General features: G+C 39.1%; 1 protein-coding gene across 38 annotated transcripts in view; it reads left to right on the top strand.

Moving 5' to 3' along the window:
• TANC1 (tetratricopeptide repeat, ankyrin repeat and coiled-coil containing 1) overlaps nucleotides 1-26,967 on the top strand; it is a 125,133-nt gene that overhangs the window by 71,379 nt on the left and 26,787 nt on the right. For 37 of the 38 annotated variants that reach the window (XM_072875093.1, XM_072875091.1, XM_072875089.1 and 34 more), the window contains 7 exons: nucleotides 4,541-4,642; nucleotides 7,689-7,810; nucleotides 9,243-9,432; nucleotides 17,040-17,297; nucleotides 22,408-22,533; nucleotides 24,671-24,952; nucleotides 25,839-25,990. In XM_072875093.1, the coding sequence (XP_072731194.1) occupies nucleotides 4,541-4,642; nucleotides 7,689-7,810; nucleotides 9,243-9,432; nucleotides 17,040-17,297; nucleotides 22,408-22,533; nucleotides 24,671-24,952; nucleotides 25,839-25,990 (1,232 nt within the window). Of the gene's footprint in view, nucleotides 1-4,540; nucleotides 4,643-7,688; nucleotides 7,811-9,242; nucleotides 9,433-17,039; nucleotides 17,298-22,407; nucleotides 22,534-24,670; nucleotides 24,953-25,838; nucleotides 25,991-26,967 lie in introns of those variants that run through there. The other variant, XM_072875128.1, reaches the window with a different exon arrangement.

Below are 26,967 nucleotides of genomic sequence, written 5' to 3'. Positions count from 1 at the left end.
CAGTTTGAGTTTTATGTGAAATCTGAGTAAGCTACATTATGAATATTAAATTCTTCCATCAAAAACATTGCTCTTTAAAGATTCCTTTAAGATTGTAGCAGGCAAAACTCATGAAGATATGCTGGTAAAAATGGCCATATTGTAGGCCTGTAAAGTCACTGTGTGGACACTGTTAGGACATAGGATTTATTAACATTTGTTTTGTGCTGGGTCAGCGATTCTCTAACCAGGTATCAGTTTAATACTGTGATTATAATGATTAAGTCAGGGAAGTTTAAAAACTATGCCCACAATTTTGTGATCTTTACCAATGATACTTGGAGTGCACAAAACAGTGTGATAAAACTTGGGCTCGTGGGATATTTTCCTTATTTTACAGATGCACTACGTAAACGTCACAGTACTGTTCCTTCATAGGACCCTGTAGAAAGTCCCGTCTTCCTTCAGTGACCAGGCTCCCCAGGGCAGAGAAAAGTAGGCACTGTCTCAGCAGGGGGTGACGGAGCCCAGCTGCTTTCTTCGGAAGCAGGGCTGATCCCAGGCGTCCTGAGGGGAGGAAGGGCTGAGTTCAATCAGCTGGTGAACGTGCAGTTTAGTTTAGGGGAGGGGACGGGACACGGAGGACGTGTTTATGCAGTAGCATAGCTAGCTGTTGCTCCAGAGGTGTGTCGTGAGCTGCCCTTGGTTCATGTGGAAATGCCTCTAGCTTTCTTGGCGCTTCCTGCCGTCAGCTCTGGCCTTCCTTGGAGGCACTGGGCAGTTACAGTGCGGACACAGAAGTAATTGGGACTCGAATCCTGGATGGCGGCCTTTCCTGGCCTGCTGCTGTTTCACTTCTCATTAACCATAAGTTAAACTGTTTGCAAAAGACCTTCCATCACCCAGTCCCTAGTTCTGCAACAGGCAGAGTCAGGAAGTGAAACGACTTGAAAATTGCAGTTTCATAATAAGAAAATCCATGTTCTGCAGCAGTGTTGCAGGTCTGCTTCTTAAAAGGCTTACTGGTTTTGCATACTGTGTATGGTTTTATTGATTGTTTTCTGTTTGTTAAAAAAAATTTTAAAAACATAAAAAAATCAAGTAGCCATGTCAGTTTATTACTGAGAGATACAAGAAATGTATTAGTACTTGAATTCATCACATGCTTCCCGTATGGGCTTATTACTGATGAAAGATGGAGCTTGGAAACACATCTTGATTCTAGAGCTTCAGTTGCTTAAAAGCATGTCAGTGCAAACTTAACAGTCTAACCAGGGAAGACACTTATCTGAGATCTTGGGATTTTGTTTTGATTTCAAGTCTATCATAAGTTTGATTAAAGAAAGGATTTAAAAGGAATGTTTTTTTGAAAGCCAAAGATTGGCATGACTTGAAGTCGCTGCAGCCTTAGACTTTCTATTTGGTAAGTGCTTTTAAAAAAGACTTCTGGAAGTGGTTTTTAGTTCTGGGTTATAAACAAAATACATACCTTGGAAACTAATGCATTTGAGCAGGTGAAGGATCTAGGAAACAAGGCATGTATAGCATAATGTTGATAATTGTTAGTGCTTGAGAATTTTAGTACTATTTAGATGCTCCTGATGAAGACCAAGACCCTGCTGTAAGAAGGTTTGGTGTCTTTTCCACTGAACTTAAACTGCAGAGTGAAAGGTACTGGGAAAGCAAGAGAGGGATACAGTAGGAAAGCAAGGGGAGAAGAGCTTCCGCAGAGGAGCGGAGTAGGGAAGTAAGAGAAACCGAGCCTGGCTGGGGAATCGAGTTGCACTGCGATTATGTGAGGACGTACGGCTGTGACAGAGAGCCTTGGGCTGGGACCTGGGTTCCTGTAAGGGCAGTTTGGAATGGGTAGGGTGGAAGGAAAGTTTGTGGGGAAACCTCTCATTGCCGGATCTGGAAGAGCTTCACTAGAGAGCACGGCAGTCCTAACAGTGAGTCCTTCCTCTGCTGACAGCCAGTATTTCAAACTGTTGAAGATGCCTTTTGTAGTGCTTAAATGCTGTTTAATTACACTTACATGAATATTTTTGTACTACTCTGGCTTCTTTTAGTTAGATGGGGACAAATGGGGCTCACTTAGTAAGCACCTATATTCAAGGGTTTTTCTCCTTTTTATTGTTCAGTACGAGGTTCCAGGACCTTCTCTGCCTTCTTAGAACCATTGAGTATCTTGAGTTGGAAGGGACCCGTCAGGATCATCGAGTCCAACTCCCTGCTCCTCGCAGGACTACCTAAAACTAAACCATATGACTAAGAGCATCGTCCGGACACTCCTTGAACTCTGACAGGCTTGGTGCCATGACCACTTCCCTGGGGAGCCTGTTCCAGTGACTGAATCTTCTCAAACAGTTCTGGCTTAAAGAATTTGAATAGCTTAAAGACAAAGTTATTAACTCCTTTCTGGTCTGATTCTCTGATATTTAGTACTACATCTGCATTCATCACAGGCTCTTCCATAGCCCTTTGGAGTGTTCATTAGAGGTGTGTGTTTGGTGTTACACCTTTTTTATTGAATTGGTCAGAGGTGAAAAACATTCACTTTTGGAGTTCCCAAAATAAAACATTGCTGCCATTTTGTGGTTGTGTTTTCTTCTTTCCCAGGATATATAATGTAATCTAGCACTTAAGAGTGTAGGTATAATACAGTATTTGAGCTGAGTTACAGCATTTCAGCTTCTCCCATTTGAATTTGACAGAATTCAGCTTTGAGGTTCTTTGATTTTTAAAAAAAAAAAAAAGAAAAGAAAAAGAAAAAAAAAGTGAGCATGTAACTGTAAGTTCAGGATTCTGTAGAGTATCACAAGAAACGTTCTTCGTGAAATATGCCAAGCTCTGCATGCTTGCTTTTGAGACTCTGGTTTTATTATTATTATTATTAATAAAATAATAAGAGTAATATACAAACATGCAAGATGCAAAAGCGGAATGCTGCCAGTAGAATGGTTTTCTCTTGTGCTCTGTGGCCTAATGTACGTATTTAAAAATCATTTGGCTGCAGCATGTTGGACATATTTTCAAGTGAGGAAACTTCCTTTCCTACTCTGTGATGATGTTACATGTAGAGAGAACCTGAGACTGTAGCTCTGTAATATAACAAGAGGTTGTATTTAAATAAGGGAAAATCACTGTCTACTGCCAAGGCTGGGGAAATCCACAGAAATACCTCTGGTTTAGTATTTTGTGAAGTCCAGGAACTCACTGTGTTTCTAGAGACTTCCAGCTAATATTTAGGTTCTTCTAGATGAAACACTGCAATCGCCTACCACACCTTAAGCTCACTAAAACCTTGAAAGTTTCAAGTGGCTTTGTTACACACATTACAAGAAACTGGGATTGTCTTAATGAAAATTTAGGACAAAAATCTGGGTTTGAATTTTCAGTACCACTGATGATGATGTTTCCATTCCCCATGCCATTTAAGAATCTTAGCTTTCCAGCATGTAACTTTGCAAGTTTCCCTGTTCATACTTTTCCAAAACTCTTAGTGTTGCAAATGCCTTTATTGATATGAAGTTCTGTTGACATATTTTTCAGGATGTGGATAAATATATGGTGGAGTTTCAGTTCTGTGATACATTGTGCATCAGCATAGCAGTCTACCTGCCAGTACTATCAGTTGCTGAATTAAGATCAGAATTTCACCCTGTGTTTGTAGTGCGAGCAGATGTTTGTTGATTCAGTAGTACCAGTATACTTTTTCTGTTAAACCTTTAAAGGGCAGCATCGTTCCCCTTCTGTTAGATAAGTTGTGTAATTAACATTTCCTGTAGGTTGCTACTAAAGCATATTTAGCAAAGAATAGGATCATAAACAGCCTGAAACCAAAGCATGAAGCTAAAAGTGGGAGTAAAGAGTGAATCGGTTTAATTTTCGAAAAGTATACATGCGTGTGTGGATACACAATTCTTCTTAATACTGAAGGTGGTATGTTTGAACTTAGTATGTACATGAACTAGGAATGCTGCTGTTTAATGAATCCAGAAACCATTAGTAGCCACTAAGGTTTTCTTTTGGTTTTTTGGAACTCGTCTTCACCACTCCTTATGATCAGGGCATTTGTCAGTATTTGGAGAAAGTACGCTGTAATATAAAGCTTCGTGGGTTTGAATTATTTAGCGTGTTGATGTTGCAAGCTGTCTGCCTGTAGTCTTTTTCTTCTAGCTTCAAAGATGCTCATAACAGAATTATCTTCCTGTTATAATGGAAAAGAAAAGCTCTGAACCGAGGAGGCCTATTGAAAGCTGTCTGAGTTTGAACATGAAAAAGTCACTCACTTTACATATACAGGCAACTTTTTCAGGTTTGTCATAGCAAGCAGATTGGTTTTGTCTTCCAGCAGGCTTTGCATTCCAAAAAGCCCAAAGAGAGTGTTTCTTTCTCACAAGAGTGGAAGTGCAGCAGCTCGCTAGTCTTTACGGTAGCAGCTGTGTATGTAAGAAATAATTCCTCTACTTTTTTGCATTGCGGAGGATAGACACTGTACATACGAAACTTGCAATCCATCTGGAAAAAATTAGATTACCTTGGCTCATTCCCATTGCAGGTCCGATCAGGAAGCCCAAGTATGTGGAAAGTCCTAGAGTGCCAGGTGAGGCAGCTCTACTGCTGAGAAAAGGATCAGAGCAAGGAGAACCCAGTCAAAATGGTAAGAGTCTGTTCAGTGATACTTTATTTGGTAGAACAGCTGTTCATTTCAGACCAAGGAGCCTGCATAATAAGGAAATCTGATTCTTTTATTTGTAAAAATGTTTTGCAGGTTTAACATGCTTGTGGCAAGGAGGAGATGCTTGCCATTACACTTATGTGATCTTTATAACTGTCTCAATTCTTGGGGCTGTGCATGTATTGCAGGCAAAATGATGTCTGAGTTTTGTTGATGGCTACATATACCAAAGGCCTACTAGAATTTTTCTGAACTTGTTTTTAATGTAAATTGATTTCAAGTGTGTAACTCTGTACTGGGTACAATGCTTCATTTTAGAAATTTTGTAAAAGCTTGCTAAATAAGAAGGCAGCAACAGTGGACTCCTGTGTTGGCAAAGCTGGGAAAAGGTACCTCCCTAGAGTTAATTGGTATTCTTGAAAAGTTTCATGTTCATTAAATTTGACTAGTGCATAACAAGAGTGTGGCTTTGACAGTGAATGTCACGGTCAAAGCAAAATGACCCATATGTTGGTATATGACTATATGCAGTGTAACATGGATTTCATATGCCTTGTATTTTTAGATTAATTTTTTAGTTTAACTGACCTCATTAAAGTCATTGCATGTAACTGATGAGGTTCCAAATGAACAATGTTTTGTTTTCCTTTTGCTTCAATTTTAAAGGAAACTACAGTTTTAAAAGCCAATGTTTTCTTTTTAAAAAAGCCCCTTATTTTTGATACTTACTAGTGAAAATATAACTCATTGTCATTGTTTTCACCATCTTCTTCTGTATGCCCTATTCGATATGTTATAGTTACCCTGGTCCCTCTTGTGCCTCTATCTTCACAGCCATCTTAGTGCTAGCATTAAAGTTTTATGTCCAACTGGGAGAGCATGTAGTCTTCATTCCGTAATCTAAAGGTGACCATCTCATGATGATCCTCTTCACAGAGTTGTACTCTCAGACAGTAACACTGCTGAAGGTCAAAATTAAACTCTAGTGTTTAAGGATTAAACAGTGGTTGCTGGGTTGAACACCTTAGACTCTTGGCTTTTATCTCTGTTGCTGAACTGAATTTGGTACTATGCCTAACATTTATTCAGGCTTGTCAAAGATTAAAATTTAAATATAATAATAATAGGGTTTTGTAACTTTGATAGAAGAATGAAGATGTTGATTTCACAAACTCTCTAGTTTCCAAGATTGTAATTTTAAAGATTAATTGTAATCTTCAAAATGACAGTTTTACAGAGAAAATACTCTAAGACCTGTCAATTTGCAAAATATTCTGACATATAAAAACTTTTGCTATCTGCTTTCAAAAAAGACACCATTTCATAGACTTCCTCCTTTTGGGATTAAGTGAGAATCAGGTAATTCGATCTTCCAGAGTAAAACCTTTAAGCTGTCCACAGAATTAAGAAATATGTGCATTCAAGTAGGCATTGAGCTGGACTGAAATGAAGAAGGATGTTTCACTAGTAAACTACTCATGTTTGCAAACCATGGGGTTTATGTCACTCATAAAATTTAAATACTGTTGAAGTAATGCTTATTGGTCAAGCCAGTCAGTTAAAATCATTGTTTTCTATGTTTTTCTTGCAGTCTGCAGCTTGGGGAAAAATGTCCTATTTATTGCAAATACCACTGAATGTCAGCTGTGTCTTATGTGGTTAGATACCATATGCTCTTCATGAAGAGTAAATACTGTCCTGACACTCCTTTGGCTTAGTGAAGCCATAAAGGAAAGACCAAAGTAAAAGGGGCAGTCCATCTTGTCTTTTTTTTAATCAACAAGCTCTACTTGTTGATAGTGCAGAAGGTAGTGCGTCTGAGAGGCTTGGCTGTCCTCTTTCAAACTTCATCAGTAAGTCTGTACACTTACATCTCTCTCCCTTTCCTCACTCTTCCTCTGAGGCACTCCTTATCAGTTAGGAACTTTTTCTTGCATGAAGTCTCCAAATTTTAAACTGGTGAAACTCTTTGGATGTCCCTACTGTCTTCCACTTGTGTGGGGATGGCATCCAGAAGCTCAGTGCCTTGCCCAGACGGCGCTGATTGGGAAGTAGCAGTACGGGTGCTCCTGCTTTTTTTCCTCTTTGCAGAGTCAGGTGGTAGCTACTGCAACCAGCAGTTCTGTAGCTGAGAATTCCTGCTGTGAGCTATTTCTCAGAGGGGTTAGATGATACTCCTTAATTAACTGACTATTTATACCTGAGGATGGGACAGGCCTACATATTATTCTCTTTTAATGGACAAAATAAATAAATACTGTATAAATGTTTCTGCTAGGGAAGAGCATTACAGGTTGGTAGGTGATCCCAAACTGTTGGCATCAAAGAAAGGAAATGGCAGAAGATGCTAGTTTGTGAGATTATATTAGCAATAGGTGTTTTCCCTAAGCAGATCTGTGATTGGCTGTTTTCGTTGGAGGTTGCCTCGTTTTGAACTTTGTATCGTTATATCTGTTGGACATCAGAAGACATTTTAAAGCACTATACTGGTAAAATTATTTTTGCAACCAAAAAAGCTGGATCTGGTGTCACATCCTTTGCATAGCAGGCACAACAAAAATGTATGATACTAGTTGAGTGTTAACTGAGATTACAAAACATCTGTATTATTAACCTCTACTTTTCACGTTTTTAACATTACAGAAAACTTTATAAAAAATTACTGGAACAGAATTTCAGTCTGCCACTGAGCTTTGATAGCACTGAGGTTAATGCTGCTGTTAGGAGAATAATCACATCGATCATCAGTCCAGTGATGACTGGTTGCACTTAACCATTTCTGTTTTGACTAGCAGGGTGGGTTTTTTTTCTCCCCTAGACTTGTGCAGGTATGCAGAAGATCCAAGACGCACCAACAATTTGAAGTCTAATGGATTAAAAAGTTTAAATGGCATTAGCTTCTCTGTTAGATATGTTGCTGACAGAAGAACTGGTGTTTGCATTGGATTGTACTTTTTCTACCTCTTGTATCAGTTTCCAAATATAAGACTCTAATCTTTACCAACTTTTCCCCCCCCACACTCCGAAGCGAAGCCTGATAAAGACTCAAGCTGTTCTCCGGCAGCACAAGAATTGATGACAAGATTGGGTTTTTTACTGGGAGAAGGAATCCCAGCTTCTGCTCATATAGAAGAGAAAAATGAAGTCATGGTAGGATAATGAAAAATAATATATTAATGTTCATGCTATTTCTGAGAGGACTAATGTTATTTCCTCTATTTGCTAGTTGCAGTTACTTGATACTTACCAAAATACATTCCATTTTAATAGACATGGTAATAGAATTGTAAATTAATTGTAACAACTGTGTGCGTTTGTTTTGAAATTGTGAGTTTATCTTGCATTCTTAAAAAAGAAAGAACTGACTCCTCATCATTTCTGGAAGTTAAATCTAATCTACTATGAATGTGAATAGCTTCTAGGATTCTCTCTGCCTTATTTTAGTGTTTAGGAGGAACTTTTTTTCCTTCTATTGTCAGTGATTTATGAGAATGGAAAATGTCAGTGGTTTGTTAAAATAGGAGCGTGCTTTTTGGGGCATGTATGTTTGTTTTTTCCTGAGAAGTTCACTTCCATTTGACAGTCTTTCTCTGTCATTTGGGGGTAGAGGAATTGGGGAAAAGCAAGCAGCTACTATCCATATGAAACTCATCTGCTAACCAAAACTGCACAGTAACTACCGATCCCTCTTTCTTCCCCTTCCTTTTGCCGCTTTTAGTCCCAGACCTCATAAATCTTAGTGCATCAGTTTGGATTTCATTGATTGGCACGTTGGAGCAAGTCCAGAGGAGGCCACGAAGATGTTCAGAGGGCTGGAGCACCTCTCGTATGAAGACAGGCTGAGAGAGTTGGGGTTGTTCAGCCTGGAGAAGAGAAGGCTCCAGGGAGACCTTATAGCAGCCTTCCAGTACCTGCAGGGGGCCTGCAAGAAAGCTGGAGAGGGACCTTTTGCAAGGGCATGTAGTGATAGGACAAGGGGTAATGGCTTTGAACTGAAAGAGGGCAGATTTAGACTAGATATAAGGAAGAAAGTCTTCACTCTGAGGGTGATGAGGCACTGGAACAGGTTGCCCAGAGAAGTTGTGGATGCCCCAGCTCTGGAAGTGTTCAAGGCCAGGCTGGATGGGGCTTTGAGCAATCTGGTCTAGTGGAAGGTGTCCCTGCCCATGGCAGGGGGGTTGGAACTAGATGATCTTTAAGGTCGCTTCCAACCCAAACCATTCTATCATTCTATGATAGTGAAATGGGAATAAGACTGCAGTTCTAGTGTTTTTAACCCAAAGAATAAATACTGGGGGCAGAGGGGAGGGGTATCCAGTAAAATGTTTAATAGAGAAGTCTGCCTTGCTGCAACTCTTCCACTGAACTGTGAGATTCCCCTTTTTCTTCAGAAGTCACTTCTTAAGAGTAATCTGAAAACACCTCATTAAGGTTCCCAATCAAGATAAAGCTTCCACTTCTTGAAGTTTTTGCTTGAAAAATGGACGCTATCTTATTCTACCTCACCTTGCTGTTTCTAATTTTCAGCACAGGAGTGTTCTGCCTCTTGTACAATAACTATTCATTTTTCTTCACATTACAGTGTACAGTAGCCAGTCAAGGAGTGAGTCCATGTTCCACCCTCACAAGCAGCACTACATCACCTAGCACTGATAGTCCCTGCTCAACTCTCAATAGCTGTGTTGGCAAAACAGCAGCTAGCAAAGGTAGTCCCTGTGGAACCATTAGCAGCCCTAGCTCCACCCTGGAGAGCAAGGACAGTGGAATTATAGGTAAGCATCTTAATTAGTAATGCAATTAATAGAAATTAATCTTCTCTTAATAGTACAAGTCTGAATAGCTGCTTCATGTCATTGTGTTTGGTTTTATGCTGTCCATGGATCCCGTTTCAAATCCTCTGTACTTGAAAGGTTGGAGTCATATTCTTTGACTATAACAGTTGCTGGTTTTAGGTGTGCATTTCTCTTCTTTTGTTTTCCTGGTGCAGTTCTAATTTCTCCATGTTTTCCTTTAAAATAATTAATTTCCTCTGTTTTGCTCTATTTCTTACTTTCTTCTACCTTTTTCCTTTTCCATTATATAGGTCTCTACAATGCATTTCATAATGGTGAAGCACAGCATAGCTTGAAGCTGGTTTAATTTCCAGCAGAGGAAAAAATAATTGATGCTACTTCTTATGAGAATAACCTAAATCAAACTGTTCACAAACAGTGCAAACTTTTGAGTAATGGGTGTGAAAATGAAGCTAAAATGGGGCATCATGGACGAGGTGAAATTGTGTGATCCACCACTGAATAGATGACTGAACTGAGGCTATATATGCATCTCCTGTGGGGAGTCAGTTATCTTTAGAGAGATACAACTGTTAGAGAGATACACAGGCCAACTGTTACATAGCTCCTTTTACCAACTAGCTGAATATTTCAGTAAGTCTGTTCAGTACTAAAGAAAAGATCTAAATTCTTTGCTGCCTCGTTTCTGCCATCTTCCCTATTTCTGCTCCCTGCCCTAATGGGTCTTTGTCTGTACCACTATCTACCTGTACCTTTGGGCACCCAGGTGGCTGATTTAATATTATTTTCTGGAAGATCAGACTAAGATGTAAAAAGCATATTTTTTCATGTTGTTATAAACTGTTGTAGGAAGGCTTATTCTTCTTTATTGGTTTAGTAATTTTTTTTTTAAATGCTGACTCCTTAACCAATTGTTGATCCCTTTTAAAATTGATTTTGTAACAGCTGTTAAGCTTACCAACAAAAAGCACAAAATGCCCCCTAACCTGATGCTTTCTCAGTATACAAGTGAGCTTTCAGTTCTTTTTAAGTCTAGCTGATGGACTAAATTTAGGGAGGCTGAAAAAGGGAAGCAATTCTAAATCTTAAATGCCTAGATTTGACAAAGTAAACTTAAGACCTGTCATTGTCTTTGACTGTGAACTTAGTACTTTCTTATTTACAACTTTTGTTTGTGGAAGGAATTCCAAGTGAAAGTGGTCTCTGCCTGCCATTATGAATGCTACCATGATGATCATTGGTGTAGTACTTGCCAAGAAGTAGTGATAATACATGTTTTCATAATGCAGTTGATAACACTTTATTCTGACTATAGATGTTCTTGCATTTTATTATAAAGTGAAGTAATTAATGGTCATAAGTTATGACATAATATTATTTTTAGTAATATTTGTATAAGATTTGTATAACACTTAAGTACTTCAGTATTAGAAAATGATTTTGTGAACTCGTTCCATAGTAGATTGATAAAAGCCATTGTCCATGGTCAGTTTTGTGTAAGATCTAGTTTCGAGATAGCATTAACATTTTAATGTAAAGGAAAGGGTATATCAAATTGTTGCTCTTGGGTTCACAGATTTCAGTCATTGCATGACTCGAGAATACATTAGTTTTAGGTTTTATCAGAATTTAGGGTTTCCTGTTTTGATTACACTGCAGGTATAAAACAAACTGAAATGATTGTACAAGTGAGTATATTGGTGTCAAAATACAGCAATGTATGACTAGAAGAAACAGTAATGCCTCTTGTTGCAAAAAATATTTATCTCGGTATACCTTAGTCATTTCCTTGTTTAAAATGTTTTATAAGGGTTTTGCTTTATTAATAGAGTAGTTTAAATCAGTTTTCTGAATGACAGAGGGATCTGAGAGTTGTACCATTAAAACAAAATGGGCTTCCCAGATAAGACATGGTTACAAAGATACTTCTACCTTCATAAATGCATCTATGCTTAAGCTTTTACTAGCTCTCTAAGTGATGTATAGACTATTAGGCACCTCTGCTTAGGCATGTTTCTTAAAAAATTTGGGACCTTTCTTAAGGCTTCTCTAACTGGTGAGTGTTTGCCTTTTATAAAAAGAGGAGTCATGTTGGTTTGGAATACTTAGTTGTTTGGAGATCTAAACCAATGTGTTTGTTCATTTGTTTAAAGTGGTACCTTACTGAAAAACTTAGCTGACTTTGCAAAAAAGTTTAAGGACTGCACATTGTTTTGCATGCAACTTTTGTTTATATCAGTGAGAGTTGCATCAATGTGAATATAAAAATAGGCATTACTAATACAGTGAATTGCTTCTCTGGTATGTGATATAGAAGGGGAAAAAGGGATCCTGTTTCTCTGTTGATTGCGTACTTTCAGCCTTACTGAGCTCTTCTGTGAGATACTGCAGCCCAGGGGAGGGATGCATGCATGTTTTGTATATGCAGTTTAATGTCACAGAAGATGCATTTCTTCTGCAGATACTTTATGAAGTCTTCAAATAAATACATTTACAGTATCCGTAACACATAGTTCATCCAAGACTGTAGAAGCAGCTGTTGGTTTTGGAGTGGAGTGGGTTCCTTCTTTCCTTCTAGAAAGGCAGGGTAATAGGCTGGAGCTCTGTTCTTTAACCTTCTTTAAAACCTGTTCTTGAGTGAGAGCTTCCCTTCTCTCAAGTGGACAAATGTAGATACTGGTATGAACCTACTACCCATGCTTTGCAAGCTTGAAATATTCTATGAGTATGTCCATCTTCTAAATGAGGTCAGAACTAGCCTCATGTTTGTTTAAAATAGTATATTGGCATGACAACTACATCATCCAGGTAGTGACCTGCTACACCATGTAGACACACACAGGTCTATGAGGCTGGATGGGATCCACCCAAGGGTACTGAGGGAGCTGGCGGAAGTGCTCACCAAGCCGCTTTCCATCATTTATCAGCAGTCCTGGCTAACCGGGGAGGTCTCAGTCAACTGGAAGTTAGCAAAGGTGACACCCATCTACAAGAAGGGCCAGAAGGAGGATCTGGGGAACTACAGGCCTGTCAGCCTGACCTCGGTGCCGGGGAAGGTTATGGAGCAGATCATCCTGAGTGCCATCACACGGCACGTACAGGACAACCAGGGGATCGGGCCCAGTCAGCATGGGTTTATGAAAGGCAGGTCCTGCTTGACTAACCTGATCTCCTTCTATGACAAGGTGACCCGCTTAGTGGATGAGGGAAGGGCTGTGGATGTTGTCGACCTAGACTTTAGTAAAGCCTTGGACACGGTTTCCCACAGCATTCTCCTGGAGAAACTGGCTGCTCGTGGCTTGGACAGGCGTACACTTCACTGGGTAAAAAACTGGTTGGATGGCCGGGCCCAAAGAGTTGTGGTGAATGGAGTTAAATCCAGTTGGTGGCCGGTCACCAGTGGTGTTTATTGATACTGAGCCCCAGGGCTCAGTATTGGGGCCAGTTCTGTTTAACGTCTTTATCAATGATCTGGACGAGGGGATCGAGTGCACCCTCAGTCAGTTTGCAGACGACACAGGGATGGGTGGGAGTGTTGGTCTGCTTGAGGGTAGGGAGGGCTCTGCAGAGGGACCTGGGCAGGCTGGATCGATGGGCTGGGGCCAGTTGAATGAGGTTCAACAAGGCTCAGTGCCGGGTCCTGCACTTGGGTCACAGCAACCCCATGCGATGCTACAGGCTTGGGGAAGAGCGTCCGGAAAGCAGCTTGGCGGAAAAGGACCTGGGGGTGTTGGTCGACAGCTGGCTGAACATGAGCCAGCTGTGTGCCCAGGTGGCCAAGAAGGCCAATAGCTTCCTGGCTTGTATCAGGAATAGCGTGGCCAGCAGGAGTAGGGCAGTGATCGTGCCCCTGTACTTGGCACTGGTGAGGCCACACCTCGAATGCTGTGTTCAGTGTTGGGCCCCTCACTCCAAGAGAGACATTGAGGGGCTGGAGTGTGTCCAGAGAAGGGCAACGAAGCTGGTGAAGGGTCTGGAGCACAAGGTTGATGAGGAGCGGCTGAGGGACCTGGGGCTGTTTAGCCTGGAGAAGCGGAGGCTGAGGGGAGACCTCATCGCTCTCTACAACTGCCTGACAGGAGGGTGTAGAGAGGTGGGGTCGGTCTCTTCTCCCAGGTAACAAGGGATAGGACGAGAGGAAATGGCCTCAAGTTGTGCCAGGGGAGGTTCAGAGTAGATATTAGGAGAAGTGTCTTCACTGAAAGGGTTGTCAAGCATTGGAACAGGCTGCCCAGGGAAGTGGTTGTGTCCCCATCCCTGGAGGTATTTAAAAGACGTTTGGATGAGGTTCTTAGGGACATGGTTTAGTGGTGGGCTTGGCAGTGCTGGGTTAACGGTTGGACTTGATCATGTTAAAGGTCTTTTCCAACCTAAACAATTCTATGATTCTATAACATTGTAAGTACTAATATTTTTAATAAAAGATTTTTGAACTCAGTAATAAAAGTTACTTATTGAACTAATGAAAAGGAAGGAGTTTCAAAAAGAGGAGAAATGTGAAAATAAGTCCTTTATTATACAGGGAGCGAGAGGATGGTGGACTTGTGAAGTGTATGAGTATGAAAGCAGGGGGATAATCCCTAGAGAAGATAGAGGGTGGGGGGGAACACCTGTATACCTCCTTCAGTCAAGTATATATGCTTCATAATGATGGGACCGTATGAAAATCATCTGCCACAGTTCTGTGGAGCTGTCATTCATGTCTCAAATTCAGGGAGAATATGAACACCCCTTGTCCCATAGCAGAACCCCTTACACTTATAAAGGCATGAAACCAAGATGAGAAATAAGGGGCACCTCTCTGATAAATGACCCATATTTTTGTTTTTTAAATCCAAATGTGTCTGTGCATTCAAATTTGTTATTAGTTGTAAATGTGTGTTTTAAATTATGTTTAGCAAGTATGTGTTTTCTCATGTCTTTGATAGAGTTCATCCAACCATGAAAATAGCTTGCTATTTCATGCTACTTATGTGGGCTTCCATTGTATTTCTACTCCCACTATGTTTTCTGGGCCACCAGACTCTGATGGGAAATCTATCTTTTCTCCCTTGCCCTCTTTTTTACTTATGGTTCAGGTTTCTTTTTATTTCTCTTCTAGGTTCTTATGGTTCAGGTTTCTTTTCATTTCTCTAATGTTTTACCGCTGTAGTTGAATTCTTCTTTGCTTCTATTGAGTTTGACATAATAGTAGTGGAGGCAGGTTTTAATCTTCCGCAATGAGTTAAGCAGGCGAAAAGACTGGGCTACTGGCCAAAATGTAAGCTTTTCTGGATACTCGCCACTGGTTCAGTATGGAAATCTTGAGCAGCAAGGTTTCCTGATGCTACATTTCACTCCAGGAGGAATCATAGTTTTAAATATTTCATACTTCAGGAGGAGCCAGATTTTTTTGACACAACCATAAAAATGAAATAAGTTTGTTATGCAGAAGTACAATCTAGGCTGTGTGCAAAGGTTAATGGAATGCCTGAAAAGCTTTTTCTTCTATTGCCTCTAAAATGTATGTCATACTATTGGTATTTCTTAGAATACAAGCTCTTGAATTTGAGCATCAGATCTTAAATTTCTTGTGAATGTGAGGCTAAGCTGGAAGAATGCAAAGTTGTATGAGTACCTCATTATCCTGCAGGGCTGAAGCTGCAGTGCAGTTGATGTGAAAGAATAGTTGGTGCTGATTCTGACTGGACAAGCCTCAGAGTTCTAAGGAGCACTCTGTGTGTTTGCATTTTGTTAGCATTCTAATATGCCAGAATGTTTTACTTAATGATTTGGTCAGTTGAGCGTAGAATCGCCACATACCTGAACATTTAACATTTTAGCCTGGGGAGGACCCACAGTTTGCATAGATATTATTATTTGAACTGGCATTGATTTTTTTTTATTTTATTTTACTTTTAAATCCTGATGCCCTTTCATCCTATTTTGTGTTTTCCTCTGTTGCGTTCAAGTGTTGAGTGTTCAAAATGCATTGAGTGTTGGCTTAACCTTTAATAAATATTTGTTATTCAGTTATTTTGTGAGAGTTTAAGTATTGAAAACATTTTAAATGAAACAGAGTAATTTCACTATTAAACATACAAAAACCAGTATATATTTGCAAAGTGTTCTTATGCAAGCACATTAACATAGTTTTATGAAACATTACTCAAGTAGGTCTTTAGGAGTATAAATTCTTCACACCTTCAGTTATTGCAGGAGGCCTTGATTAACTACAATCTTGAGGATCTAAAGATGCACTCTGATAACACCCAGCCACCAAACGGGAATGTTTGGCGCACTCTAGATAATGCAGTTAGTGTTGTTTCAGCTTTCATCAAGTGAATCACTGCAGCAGTGGAAAACTACTGTTCTGTAATGCAGCATCCAAAAACACCTGTGTGGTCTTTAGTTGTCTTTTAGCTGAGGATCTGTCTAGCTCTATGTTGCTTGTTTTGCGGCATCTGAAATTTTCATAGCAAAAAAAGCACATCTTACTGCCAAAAAGTTTCACATAATATTGAGAAAGTATTTGTAAATGTTTTCTGGTTGGTTTATAATGACATCAGAAACAAATTTTTTAAAAAAGCCTTTATTTGAGCCTCTGATTTACTTTATACTACAGTACACTGAAATACTTTTAAAAACGTAAATCAGTATGTTTAATATAATCTGAAATTTTGTTCATATACTCTACTGGCTCTGATCAAACATTCATCTAGCCTTGTATGCTCTTTCTGACAGTGAAATGTAGTAGGTACTTAAGAAAGGAGTAGTATATAGCTCAGTAGGTGGAAGCTTTCTATCAAGATTAGTTTGCCAGGTATGTGAGTGCAGGCTGATTGTCATCATAATGTAGCTAAGCTATCTATTTTAGGTGAGCTAGATCGCTGAACAACATTGAATTTTTATCATTTATGCTTCACAAATATACAGGATGTTTGGTCACAAGTAGGCTTGTGGAAAGGCTCCCAACTTTGGAAGAACTGTGCAAGTTTTTTCGAAGAATTGAATTTTGAATTCTTTTTGTAAAATACTAGTCTTTAATAATGTGAGTTATTGAAAAGATGCATTTAAAATTTTTCTTGCTCTAGATGGTATTTCTACTTCTTAATGGGCTTTTGTTGTCTCCATGTTTACAGAATGGTTTGAAAAGTTGCAAAATATGTTATAGAATTTTAATTTTTAAAAGAAGTTGAGATGTTTTGGTGAAGTAGTAGATTCTTCATATAAAGTCATAAATGTTTTGGTGGTTGTTTTTTGTGGGTTGGTGGGGTTTTTTTGTTTTGTTTTGTGTCGTGTGTCCCGTCGTCCCCCCCCGCCCCGCCCCAGCACAAACTGCATAGATCTAAAGATACACCTGGATTCTTAAAAACATTTTCTTGCCTCCTTTCTCAGATGTTTTTCCCAGTCTGAGAAGCTATGTTGTTTGGCTCTTTTAGACAAATAATATTCCTTAAATTAACAAATTATCCAGTGAAGAAATACTTGAATATCTTCTGGCCCAAAATACCATTTGCGTATGACAATTATAATGCATATTAACATGACGGCACCATTTTCCGCCAATATGTAGTTTAGTTGGGTTTTTTTTCTCTCTTTTTCAGCAACTATAACAAGTTCATCAGAAAATGATGATCGTAGTGGATCCAGTTTGGAATGGAGCAAGGATGGGAGTCTGAGAGCTGGAAAACATCAAGGGATTAGTCATGATCGAAGAACAGATAATTGTTCACCAGTTGCAGAAGAGGAAGCTGTTGGATCTACTGAGAATTTGCCAAAAGAAGTACCAACAGGAGAAGGTCCCGTTCCTTATGCTCAAAGTTCTGTCTCTTTAATAATGCCTCGTCCAAACTCCGTTGCAGGTAAAGTCCTGAGGCAGAAAAAAGGATGTTCTTAAAGACAGGACATTTCTGTTGAATCTTTCTGTTGAAGTTATGTTGTTAGTATGAAAGTACTTTTATAGGACAAAAAGAAAAAAGCATAGGTTCTAAACCGAATAGATGAGCATTACCCGAGTTGTTTAAAATTGTCATAGAGAGGGCTTTTATGCTCGCATTTGCTAGATCTGTAAATCTGACTAACACCAAGATTAAAATCATACTTTGATCTCTGTTGAACAAGTGCGTATATATTTTTTAAAGAACTATGTGAAATTCTGCCTTCTAGTTGAACCATTCGTTCAGAAAATGTGGGTCTGTTCATCTGTGACCTTACCATTACTTTTTCTAAGTGTTGTGAAATAGGCAAATCTCTGAAAAAGCACCATTAGTAGAGCCCATCAAATTCTAACAGTAATGGGCAATTCTATTACATAAATAAAACCCTGCAAGAAAAATGTTCTGGTGCATGGGTGCCATATATGTGGCAGTAGCGTTAGCTAACTAAAAATTCAAAATTAAAAAACTTGGTAAATGCAGAGTGAAGAAAACTTCAGTAATGAGGTTAGGGCTTGGGAGTTGGTGATTCCTAGAGGGAGGAGGGGAGGATATTATACTTCATTCCAGCTGGAAAATACTGTCAGCAAAAGGGAGTATTTTTAGTATAAAAGATGAAACAAAAATTGATGCATGGGGTTTTCTTAGTATGATAAGAAGTATAGGGGAAATATTGCTAGTAAACCAACTTTTGAAATTGTCAATGGCAAAATTTTGGCAAAGAACATGCTACCGATTTTAATGAGAATCTTAAGATCTGACAATGCCACTTTAAATTTTGGAAATTTATAGTTTGTAATATGAGCAGTAGTTCTGTGTTTTCATTGTGAAGGCACAAACGTATTGGTTCAGCTGGGGAAAAAAAAAAAGAAGCATTCTCCATTTCATTTTCAAATGAAGTATATAATGTGTTTATTCCAGAAAATTCCAACAAATTGTAATAGATTGGAATTGCAACAGAAAGAGATGCTAATATGCAGCTCAGTAAATGTTATCAAGAACTTAAGACTTGTCAGTAATAGCCAAAATCCAATGCTTTAAAAAAAAAAAGGCAGTCCTACATTTATAATGCTTCATGAAGTGTCATGAAAGATGCTGAAACACACGCTGCAGTCTTAATAAAGGTAATTTGAGGTTTTAAAATAACATGAAAATTATTAGCACATTGTTTCAAAATTCTACAGTTGAAGGATTATTTTTCAGCAACATATTATGATATGAATACAATAATTCCGAGGTTCACAGGGGGAGAGAGAGTACCACGGTTCTCCATAGAACTGCTGTTGTCACAGAACAAAGCTTTCTGGCTTTCTGCTATGTTTGTTCATTAGAGTCATCCTGTTGACAAAAGTGAATGTCTTAAGTGAACAGCAGCAAACAATTGTAATGAATTTGCATGTGTCTAGCTATTTTACATAGCTATAAAATTACAAATGTTAGAAGCAATTTTTGAGTCTGCTTTGGAAAAAAGCTTTCTTTATCTGCAATTTGCCTCTTGAATGACCTGTGTTATAGTTTTATAGTGCCGAAAAACTAATGCTCTGTGCAGATTGTCCTGTGTCAAAAGAAATGTAGTATCCTGATCTTAGAAGTTCTAGTATCTGATAGTGCAGAGATTTTGGCTACAGATTTTTGTGAAATCTAGTGTGCTTTTAAGCTGTAAATGACTGTTTTCTGGCTTTTGAGTACCAGTGCTAAATATCTGTCTTTAAAAACTGGATGCTTGGTGCTATGCATGCAAGAAGTTAAATAGTTAACCTGCAATATCCTTGCAGATAAGGGCGACTGAAGAAATTTTTCCTAGATGAACGTGGGATTGGAAGTTGTCACACCTCCAATGCCTTCTAGAGAAGTAGGAATTTTGTTTTAGGAATCACTGAATTGTGCCTTGCTGTTACTGCTTCCCCTTTTATTATGTCTCACTTGCTGTTTTGGAGTTCTGAGATGGACCATACCCATGCCATGCTCCTGCTTTTCCTTTTATCTTATGTTGTTATCTTCCTGAAGAAAAATTCCTGATTCATGAATGTGACGAAGATGATATTCCAACTCTGCATCATAAGCCAAGCTCATGTGTTCTGCTCTGATTATCATTTGGAGCATTGGTGTTGTTTGCATGTGATTCATGTTTTTCCCATGTACTTGATCTGCATGTCCATTTAAAACTAGTGCCTTTTGGAGATGGACACTAGGTTTGCTGACTCTAGGACATGACGGGAGGAAGCAGCAATCACCTTCTTTTCATGGATATTATAGCACTACTGCATAAATTTTAGGGATTTTCACTCTGGACTCAATGGCTTTGTTGCCAAAGAGGACTGCAGTAACTGCCCTTTCATTGCTATAGCTGTCTGAAGTACAGATCCCCAGATTTTAGCTTTGGCTTCTCATAGACTTATGAGTACCTGAGTTTTCCAAGTGTTAAAAAAAGCATAGACTACTTTAGGTTGTAAGGGGCCCCTGAAGGTTTCTGGTCCACCGTCTCTCTGGAAGCGCATCCAATTAGAACAGTTTTCTCAGGACCTTGTTCAGTTGCATGTTGAGTAACTCCAAGGATGATATTCTCCCACGTCTTTGGGCAGCTTTTTTGGGTATCCTTAATGATTTTTTTTTTCCTTTATATCTACTGTGCATTTCCCATGTTCCAACCTGTGTTCATTGCCTCTCATCCTGTTACTGTGCCCCTCCAAGAAGAGTCCAATTGTGGCCTTCTGTTAGGTAGAGAATGACAGTAAGCTGCTGTCTTATCTATCTCTGTTCAAAGCTGAACAAACTCAATTCAAACCTGAGACCTCCCTCCCAGTTTGATGCAAAGGAGTTCTGCTCAGTCTCTCATACTTTTAAAGTGACATCCACAGGAGCATTGGCTTTTTTGACTCTGACTCTTTTTCTAGTCTTTAAATTCTTTCATTTCATTGTGTTTAGTATTCATTCATTGCATTCAGGATTTCTTTCATTGCTGTAAATTTGGACTGGACTTTAATTTTCAGGCTGGACTTCTGGTAGTTTAGTACCGAATACCCTGACTCTGAACACCCCACTGCAAACCCCATTCACATCTTACAATTTGGACCTGTAGTTTTGACTTTCCTGCTTTACCCTAGGAAGAGGTGATATTCAGTTAATGCTCAGTAAGTCTGTATGTTTCTTGTACTGGGGAGCCCAGAACTGGACACAGTACTCAGGTCTCAGCAGTGCTGACTAGAGGAAGAGGATTGCCTCCCTGAACCTGCTGGCAACGCTCTTCCTAATGCAGCCCAGGGTGCTGTTGGCTGCCTTTGCCACAAGGGAGCATTGCAGTCTTATGGTCAGCTTGTTTACCATCGGGACCCCAAGGTCCTCTCTGCAGAGCTGCTTTCCAGCCTGTCAGTCCCCGTTGTGTACTGATGCCTGGGGTTACTCCTTCTCAGCTGGAGGACTTTGCATTTCCCTTGGTTGAACTTCATGAGATTCCTCTCAGCCCAGTTCTCCAGCTTGTCAAGGTCCATCAGAATGCCAGCACAATCGTCTGGTATATCAGCCATTCCTCCCAGTTTTGTATCATCTGGAAACTTGGTGAGGTTGCACTCTGTCCTATCATGTAGATCATTAATGAAGATGTTAAACAGTATTGGACCCAGTGTTGACTGCTGGAGTACACCACTAGTCAGTTACCGCCAGCTGGACTGTGTCACTAATCACAACCCTCTGTGCCCATCCATTCAGCCAATTTTGGGTCCAGCTCACTCTGCACTTACATAACCTGTACTTCATCAGCTTGTCCATGACAATGTTATGGGAGACAGTGTCAGAAGCCTTACTAAAGTCAAGATGGACAACATCCACAGCTCTCCCCATCCACCAAGCCAGTCATCATCTTATAGTATCATAGAATCACAGAATGGTTTGGGTTGGAAGGAACCTTTAAAGGTCACCTAGTTCCAACCCTCCTGCTGTGGACAGGGGCATCTTTTGCTAGATCAAGTTGCTCAAAGCCCCATCCAGCTTGTGTTCAGTTAAGAGCTCCTTGCTTATCCATGCAGGCCTCCTGCCATATTTGCTTCATTGCCTACTTGTTCGGATGGCCCTTTCTTGAGCTTGCAGAAGGTTATCCTTGAGTGTCAACCAGCTCTTTTGGATCCCTCTTCTCTCCAGGACTATATGCCATGGGATTCTTCCAAGCAGAACTCTGAAGAGGTTAAAGTCCATGCTCCTGAAATCTGGTGTTGTGCTACTGCTTTTTGCTCTGCTCTCTCGTATTAGGATCCTGAATTCCTCCATCTCATGGTCACTGCAGCCAAGACTGCCCTCAGCTTTCACATCTGTGACAAGTTCTTCCCTGTTTGTATTGGGTCCAGCAGAGCATCTTTCCTTTTTGGCTTCTCAGTCGTCTATGTCAGGAAGTTGTTGTCAGTGCACTCCAGAAATCTGAATTGCTTATGCCCTGCTGTGTTGTCCCTCCAACAGATGGAAGACTTTGGCTTTGATATCAATTTGAAAACTGCTTTTTCTAATGTGAATATTCATTTGCTTTATTTCTGGTGAAAAAGTATATATCCTTGATATAACTTGGCAAATATGTTCTCTGGATTTTCAGTTCTTCTTTTGTATAGCTATCATTTTGGTTTAAAAATTGAAGAAAATAAAAAATGTTACCCAGAATTCTGTAGCATTTGGTACAAAAAGAATATAAATATTTCCTCACAGGTAGTGTACTAGCAGTTAGTATCTGAACCTGTTCCTAACGCTTCTGACCTCACTGATATGGTTGTTCTCATAGTAAAAAAGGAAACTGTATTAACATGAGAACTGCTTACCATGAGAGGAAGTTAAGGCAGACATGAGGGCCGTCTGAAAGGGGAAAAATCCAACTAAATCTTCAGTGAACTTGATTGAAAAGCATTTTGTAAACGTTATAACATGAATGACCTCAACCACTGCCATTGTCTAGAAAAACTTATCTGTAAGTACTATGTTGAGGAAAGAACTGTAATAAATAATAATGTTCTTTGTAACTTACGCTGAGAGAAAAATAAGCTTCAATCCTTTAATACTCTAGCAACAAGTTCAACCAAACTGGAAGATCTGAGTTATTTGGATGGACAAAGAAATACTCCTTTACGCACTTCAATTCGCTTACCTTGGCACAACACTGCTGGTGGAAGAGTGCAGCAGGAAAGTAAAGGTATACATATTTACATCTGCATCTGTCTTGGCACACTCATACAGTGCTTCAGTAGTTTTGTAGCATGCATGTTCTGTGATCTTTGTAAACACCCCCATTCTACAAAGTGTTATTTTAGAGGGCTCCTGACAGATCACTCAACATGTCTGAAAATAAGATGCTTGCTTACAGTTTTTCCTGCATAATGCTGTGGTTTAGAAATTAAACGTATGGCTTTTAGTAAGAAATCAGTAAATTGTTTATCTAAGCATGCATGGGCAGTGCCAATCATGTGAGTCTCCAAACTGAAGTTGTGTAATACAGTGTTCAGGAATTGTACTGAATATTTTCTTGCCTGACAGATTTATCATGTGACATTCAGGTAAGAGTGTACTGCAACTTAAGAAATACTATGCTGAATTTAAAATCTTGAAGAGGCTGTCATTAGAATTCTGTTTTAGGAAGAAAACTGATCTACTACCATTAGACTTATTTATGACTAATATATAATTCAATATCTCTGATCTTTGAGTCTGAAATTAGCATGTTTATGTTAAATGCAAGTGATGTATGCAATTTTTTGTTTTCTCTTAACTAACTTAGTCATCTGCAGGCTCTGTTAGTTTACCAATGTCGCAAATGGGTGATTTAGACCGCTTAAAGAACCACCGTCGAAGGTATCAGCAAAAGTGGTTTTATTGAAATATGATGTTGTAAAAGTGCAGCTTAACAAAGTTTGATGGCAAGGTTCGCTATCACTTACTGCATAAAGGACGTAACAATGATTCAAAACTACCAGGACAAAAATCAAAGTTACCAAGACAAGATCTTAGTGCACTATAACACTAAGGTTACGCGTGATATCGGTCACTTACAAAAGATCTGCAGTGTGTGAGAGGTCTCTGCCTCGAGGAGCAACCTTGAGGGCGTTCCAGCTCAAGGGGAGATCACCGCCATGCAGCCATGCAGCTTAGCAGGGAGAGCTCAAAGGTGGCTCACTTAAATATTCCATATTTATGGAATAAAGTGGTTGGCTCGTAGTCAAATTACATGCGATGGAAAAGGTATGCTTGAGACTCCTTCTACTCACAGCTTGCTTTGTTCCTTGATGAGTGAGTCTTGGGAAAGCCACCTGCTGTTCATGTGTTAATTGCATGATCTGTGTTCCAAGCTCATATCCATCGATGGTCACTGTGCCACTCTCCTCCTTTGTGGGTTCTCAGAGAACAGACTGGAATTAGAGAAGTTCTTGGCCTGGTTGCAGCTTAGGCCTTTACCTCCTTTGGAGCCCGAACCAAACTACTGCTGGTTTGGTCAAGGAGTCAAGTGCATCCGTCACAACCAATAACAATTAAAAGCAGAAAAATTTAAGCAAATTCCTGGTAAAACTGATCTTGAGATTGTATATAGATGCTATGCTGTCCTCTTTCATTTGTTTTTTTCATAGTCCTAGATTAATGCTGAAACAGCATTTGTGTGACATTATATTTGGTTAATGAACCCTCAGAACATTATGTTAGTGAACATTATAATTTCTGTAAATTCTAATGTATTTTATGCAACCAAACCCAAATTCTTCTCTCTATAAGTCTTGTCAGGTATCTGCCAAATATTAAAGTAATCAAACATGACTACACTTTCAGCTGTGCTGTGTAATTTCTGTTCTTGTGGCTTCAAAAGTATAGGAAAACAGGGTAGTAATTTTTTTTTTTTACATTACTTTAAAAATACGTTTTTTTTTTTAAACAGAAAAATTTATTTATTCTCTGTATCTTTTTCTGTTTCTCTGTAAATGTCTTTACAGATCTGAAGACCTGATACTGAGATGTTCAGCAGTGTAGTTCACTCTAAACTGAAAACTGTTTGGCACTTCCCCATTTATAGAATTATTAATGCATTTTTAAGAAAACTTTTGGATTCTGCAACTTAAATTATACTTGTAGCTTCTCTCCTCTAGAATTTAATTCACGTAGGAATTATGGAGGTGACCTGAACTGAGCAAATCAGTCTTTATTGTTTTCATGATGAAAGCTGTAAGAAGTCTGATTATGAGCCTTGTTAACAAGGTCACTGACTGAAATGATCTTCTGAAACAGTGATGTTTTATTGCATGTTGAGTTTCTTCTAATAAACTTTTCTCCCTACCACCTCTTCTCAGCTCGTTTCATCCCCTATAAGCCTCAAGACATTTTGCTGAAGCCACTATTGTTTGAAGTGCCAAGCATAACAACAGACTCAGTGTTTGTTGGAAGAGAATGGCTGTTTCAAGCCATTGAAGAAAAATTGAAGAATACTGATCCAGCAGAGAACAGTGGAGCAGTCATTACTGGAAATGTGGGATTTGGGAAGACTGCAGTTATTTCACGGCTGGTGGCACTTAGCTGCCATGGAAGTCGCATGAGGCAAATAGCTTCAAATAGCCCTAATTCATCCCCCAAAAGTATGTTCGTTTTCTGAGTAATTGTTCGGGTTATTGTACCGATAACAAGAGTTGAGTGTTTGCTTTTTTGGCTTAAGGTAGTTGGGCCTCATCAACTCCTTGCAAATACTTGTTTCCTCCAGTAAGGAAAGGAAACTGTTAAAATTGTATGCTTTGACAAATACCTTCCACATAAATATAGTGTGGGCTTAGCCCATCAAAAGAGACTGTAAAATGGAGGGAATGTGTAGAATCTCTTCCTTCTGTTAGGCAGTGTCCCCCCTAAACTCTGTTGGTAGTGTGACTGTAGTAGCTTGTTCTCCTATTAGTTTGGAAAGAGAGAAGTGACATGTTTCTTCCCCACTGTGTACCCTGTGCTTTTCAGTACCACGCGTTTTCCATAGAATTTCAGTAGAGGCAAGAATAAAGCTATGGAGAAACCCATTCTATCTTCTACTGGGATCCATAGGATTCTGTCACCTGACCAATCCAGTGCCTACCTTAACTGAAAGGATGGTGTGGCTGCTTATTACTGCTACTTCCCCTGCTGACATTTCAAATAATAATAGTGATAATGATAAATTGTTTCTATTTACCAAGAGTTCAGTCATATAATAACTATTGGTTTAAATGAGTCATTGCATATGCAATTTTTGTAGGGAAACTTCACATCAGTGTGGTTTTGCTTTCAGTTATTCTATAGTTTTGATCTAAAAGCCAGTTGAATTGCTTTAAAATTGTAAAGTTGCAAATATGTGCCTGTGTTTATCAGACTAGTTGCAGGCTTCTTTTAATGCTGTTGTTCAGTTTTAATTTTTACTCTAGCAGTAAAGATATTCCGTGATGTTTTCCTATAAAACAATTGGCAAATTTGGTCCCTTCTGTATTTGTTGTCTTTTAAAAATAGGTGGTGACTCCTGTCAGGAGATTCCCTTAAGTCAGTTACCCCTGTCTGCTCCTCCAGCAAGTGGTACCAATACAATGAAGACTCTGAATTGTCCTGGTACTCCTGAATACCAAAATCAAACAGGTGATTCTGTGAGACGGCTTGCTTCAAAGGTGAGTTTTCACTTATTAATACATTTTCAGTATGTTAGAAAAACTCTAACCTGGGGAAAGACAGTCTGCTTTACAGAGCCTCCTGGGTATGCCAGTAGTCAGTGATGGGAGAACAGGCAGTAGCCTTGGACACTTCTAAAAGATTTGAATGTTTCATAACTGGTGAACCCAGCTACCTACCTTTTCTACCTTTCAAGTTATTACTTGAATAGTGCTTGGTCTTAGAAAGAGTTACGTTACACACATAGAACAGATGTGAAATTTTTATGGGAGGTTGGGATCTTTTACTTGCAAAAGGGGTCATGTGTTCTCTACAAGTAGATGCTCAGTGTACCTTCCAAAAGCAAAATTCTGGGGGGAAAAAAAAGAAGATAAAATGTTTGGTCTGTGTATAATCCATCTATATTCACTGATGCAGGGTGAGTCTGAATGTAATCTATTTTCCATACTCTGAGAGTCTGAAGTAAGCAATTAAAAGTTATTTTTGCATTAGATTATTATAAGTGTTTTATTTTTTGCTTAAGTAGTAAAAGTAATTAATGTCTGAATTTGCATACTTTATGCAAATAGTTGTGAGGAAAAGACAGGGTTATTGTTGCAGTCTCTAAGGTGATGTATTATTTGGAAACAATGTTATGAAAGCTGCTGAAGTGCAGACTTTTTATTTACTGGGAACACCATGTTTTCATTGTGGTTTGATTTTTTTCAGACATATGGCCTATGTTATCTTTTATTTTTAAGTAATACACACCTTTGCAATAATCAGAATAAAGCCAGTTGTCCTCTTTCTCTGTTTGCTATATGAGGATGTCTTTAATAGCTTTCTGTCATTTACTTTTGCCTGATGATGATCAAATTAGTCCTTGCATCATTACAGCGTGTGACACAATGTTGTTAAATTACAGCTAATAGGTTGCTTAGTTGGACCCTCAAGTTATTTTTCTTGTGTTACGTAGTTACTTAGCTGTTTACCCGCT

Source organism: Ciconia boyciana, chromosome 10, assembly GCF_034638445.1.
Source record: "Ciconia boyciana chromosome 10, ASM3463844v1, whole genome shotgun sequence".
In the NCBI taxonomy this organism is placed as follows: Eukaryota; Metazoa; Chordata; class Aves; order Ciconiiformes; family Ciconiidae; genus Ciconia; species Ciconia boyciana.
The sequence above is the reverse complement of the archived record's forward strand: the minus strand, read 5'-3'. Positions and strand labels throughout refer to the sequence as shown.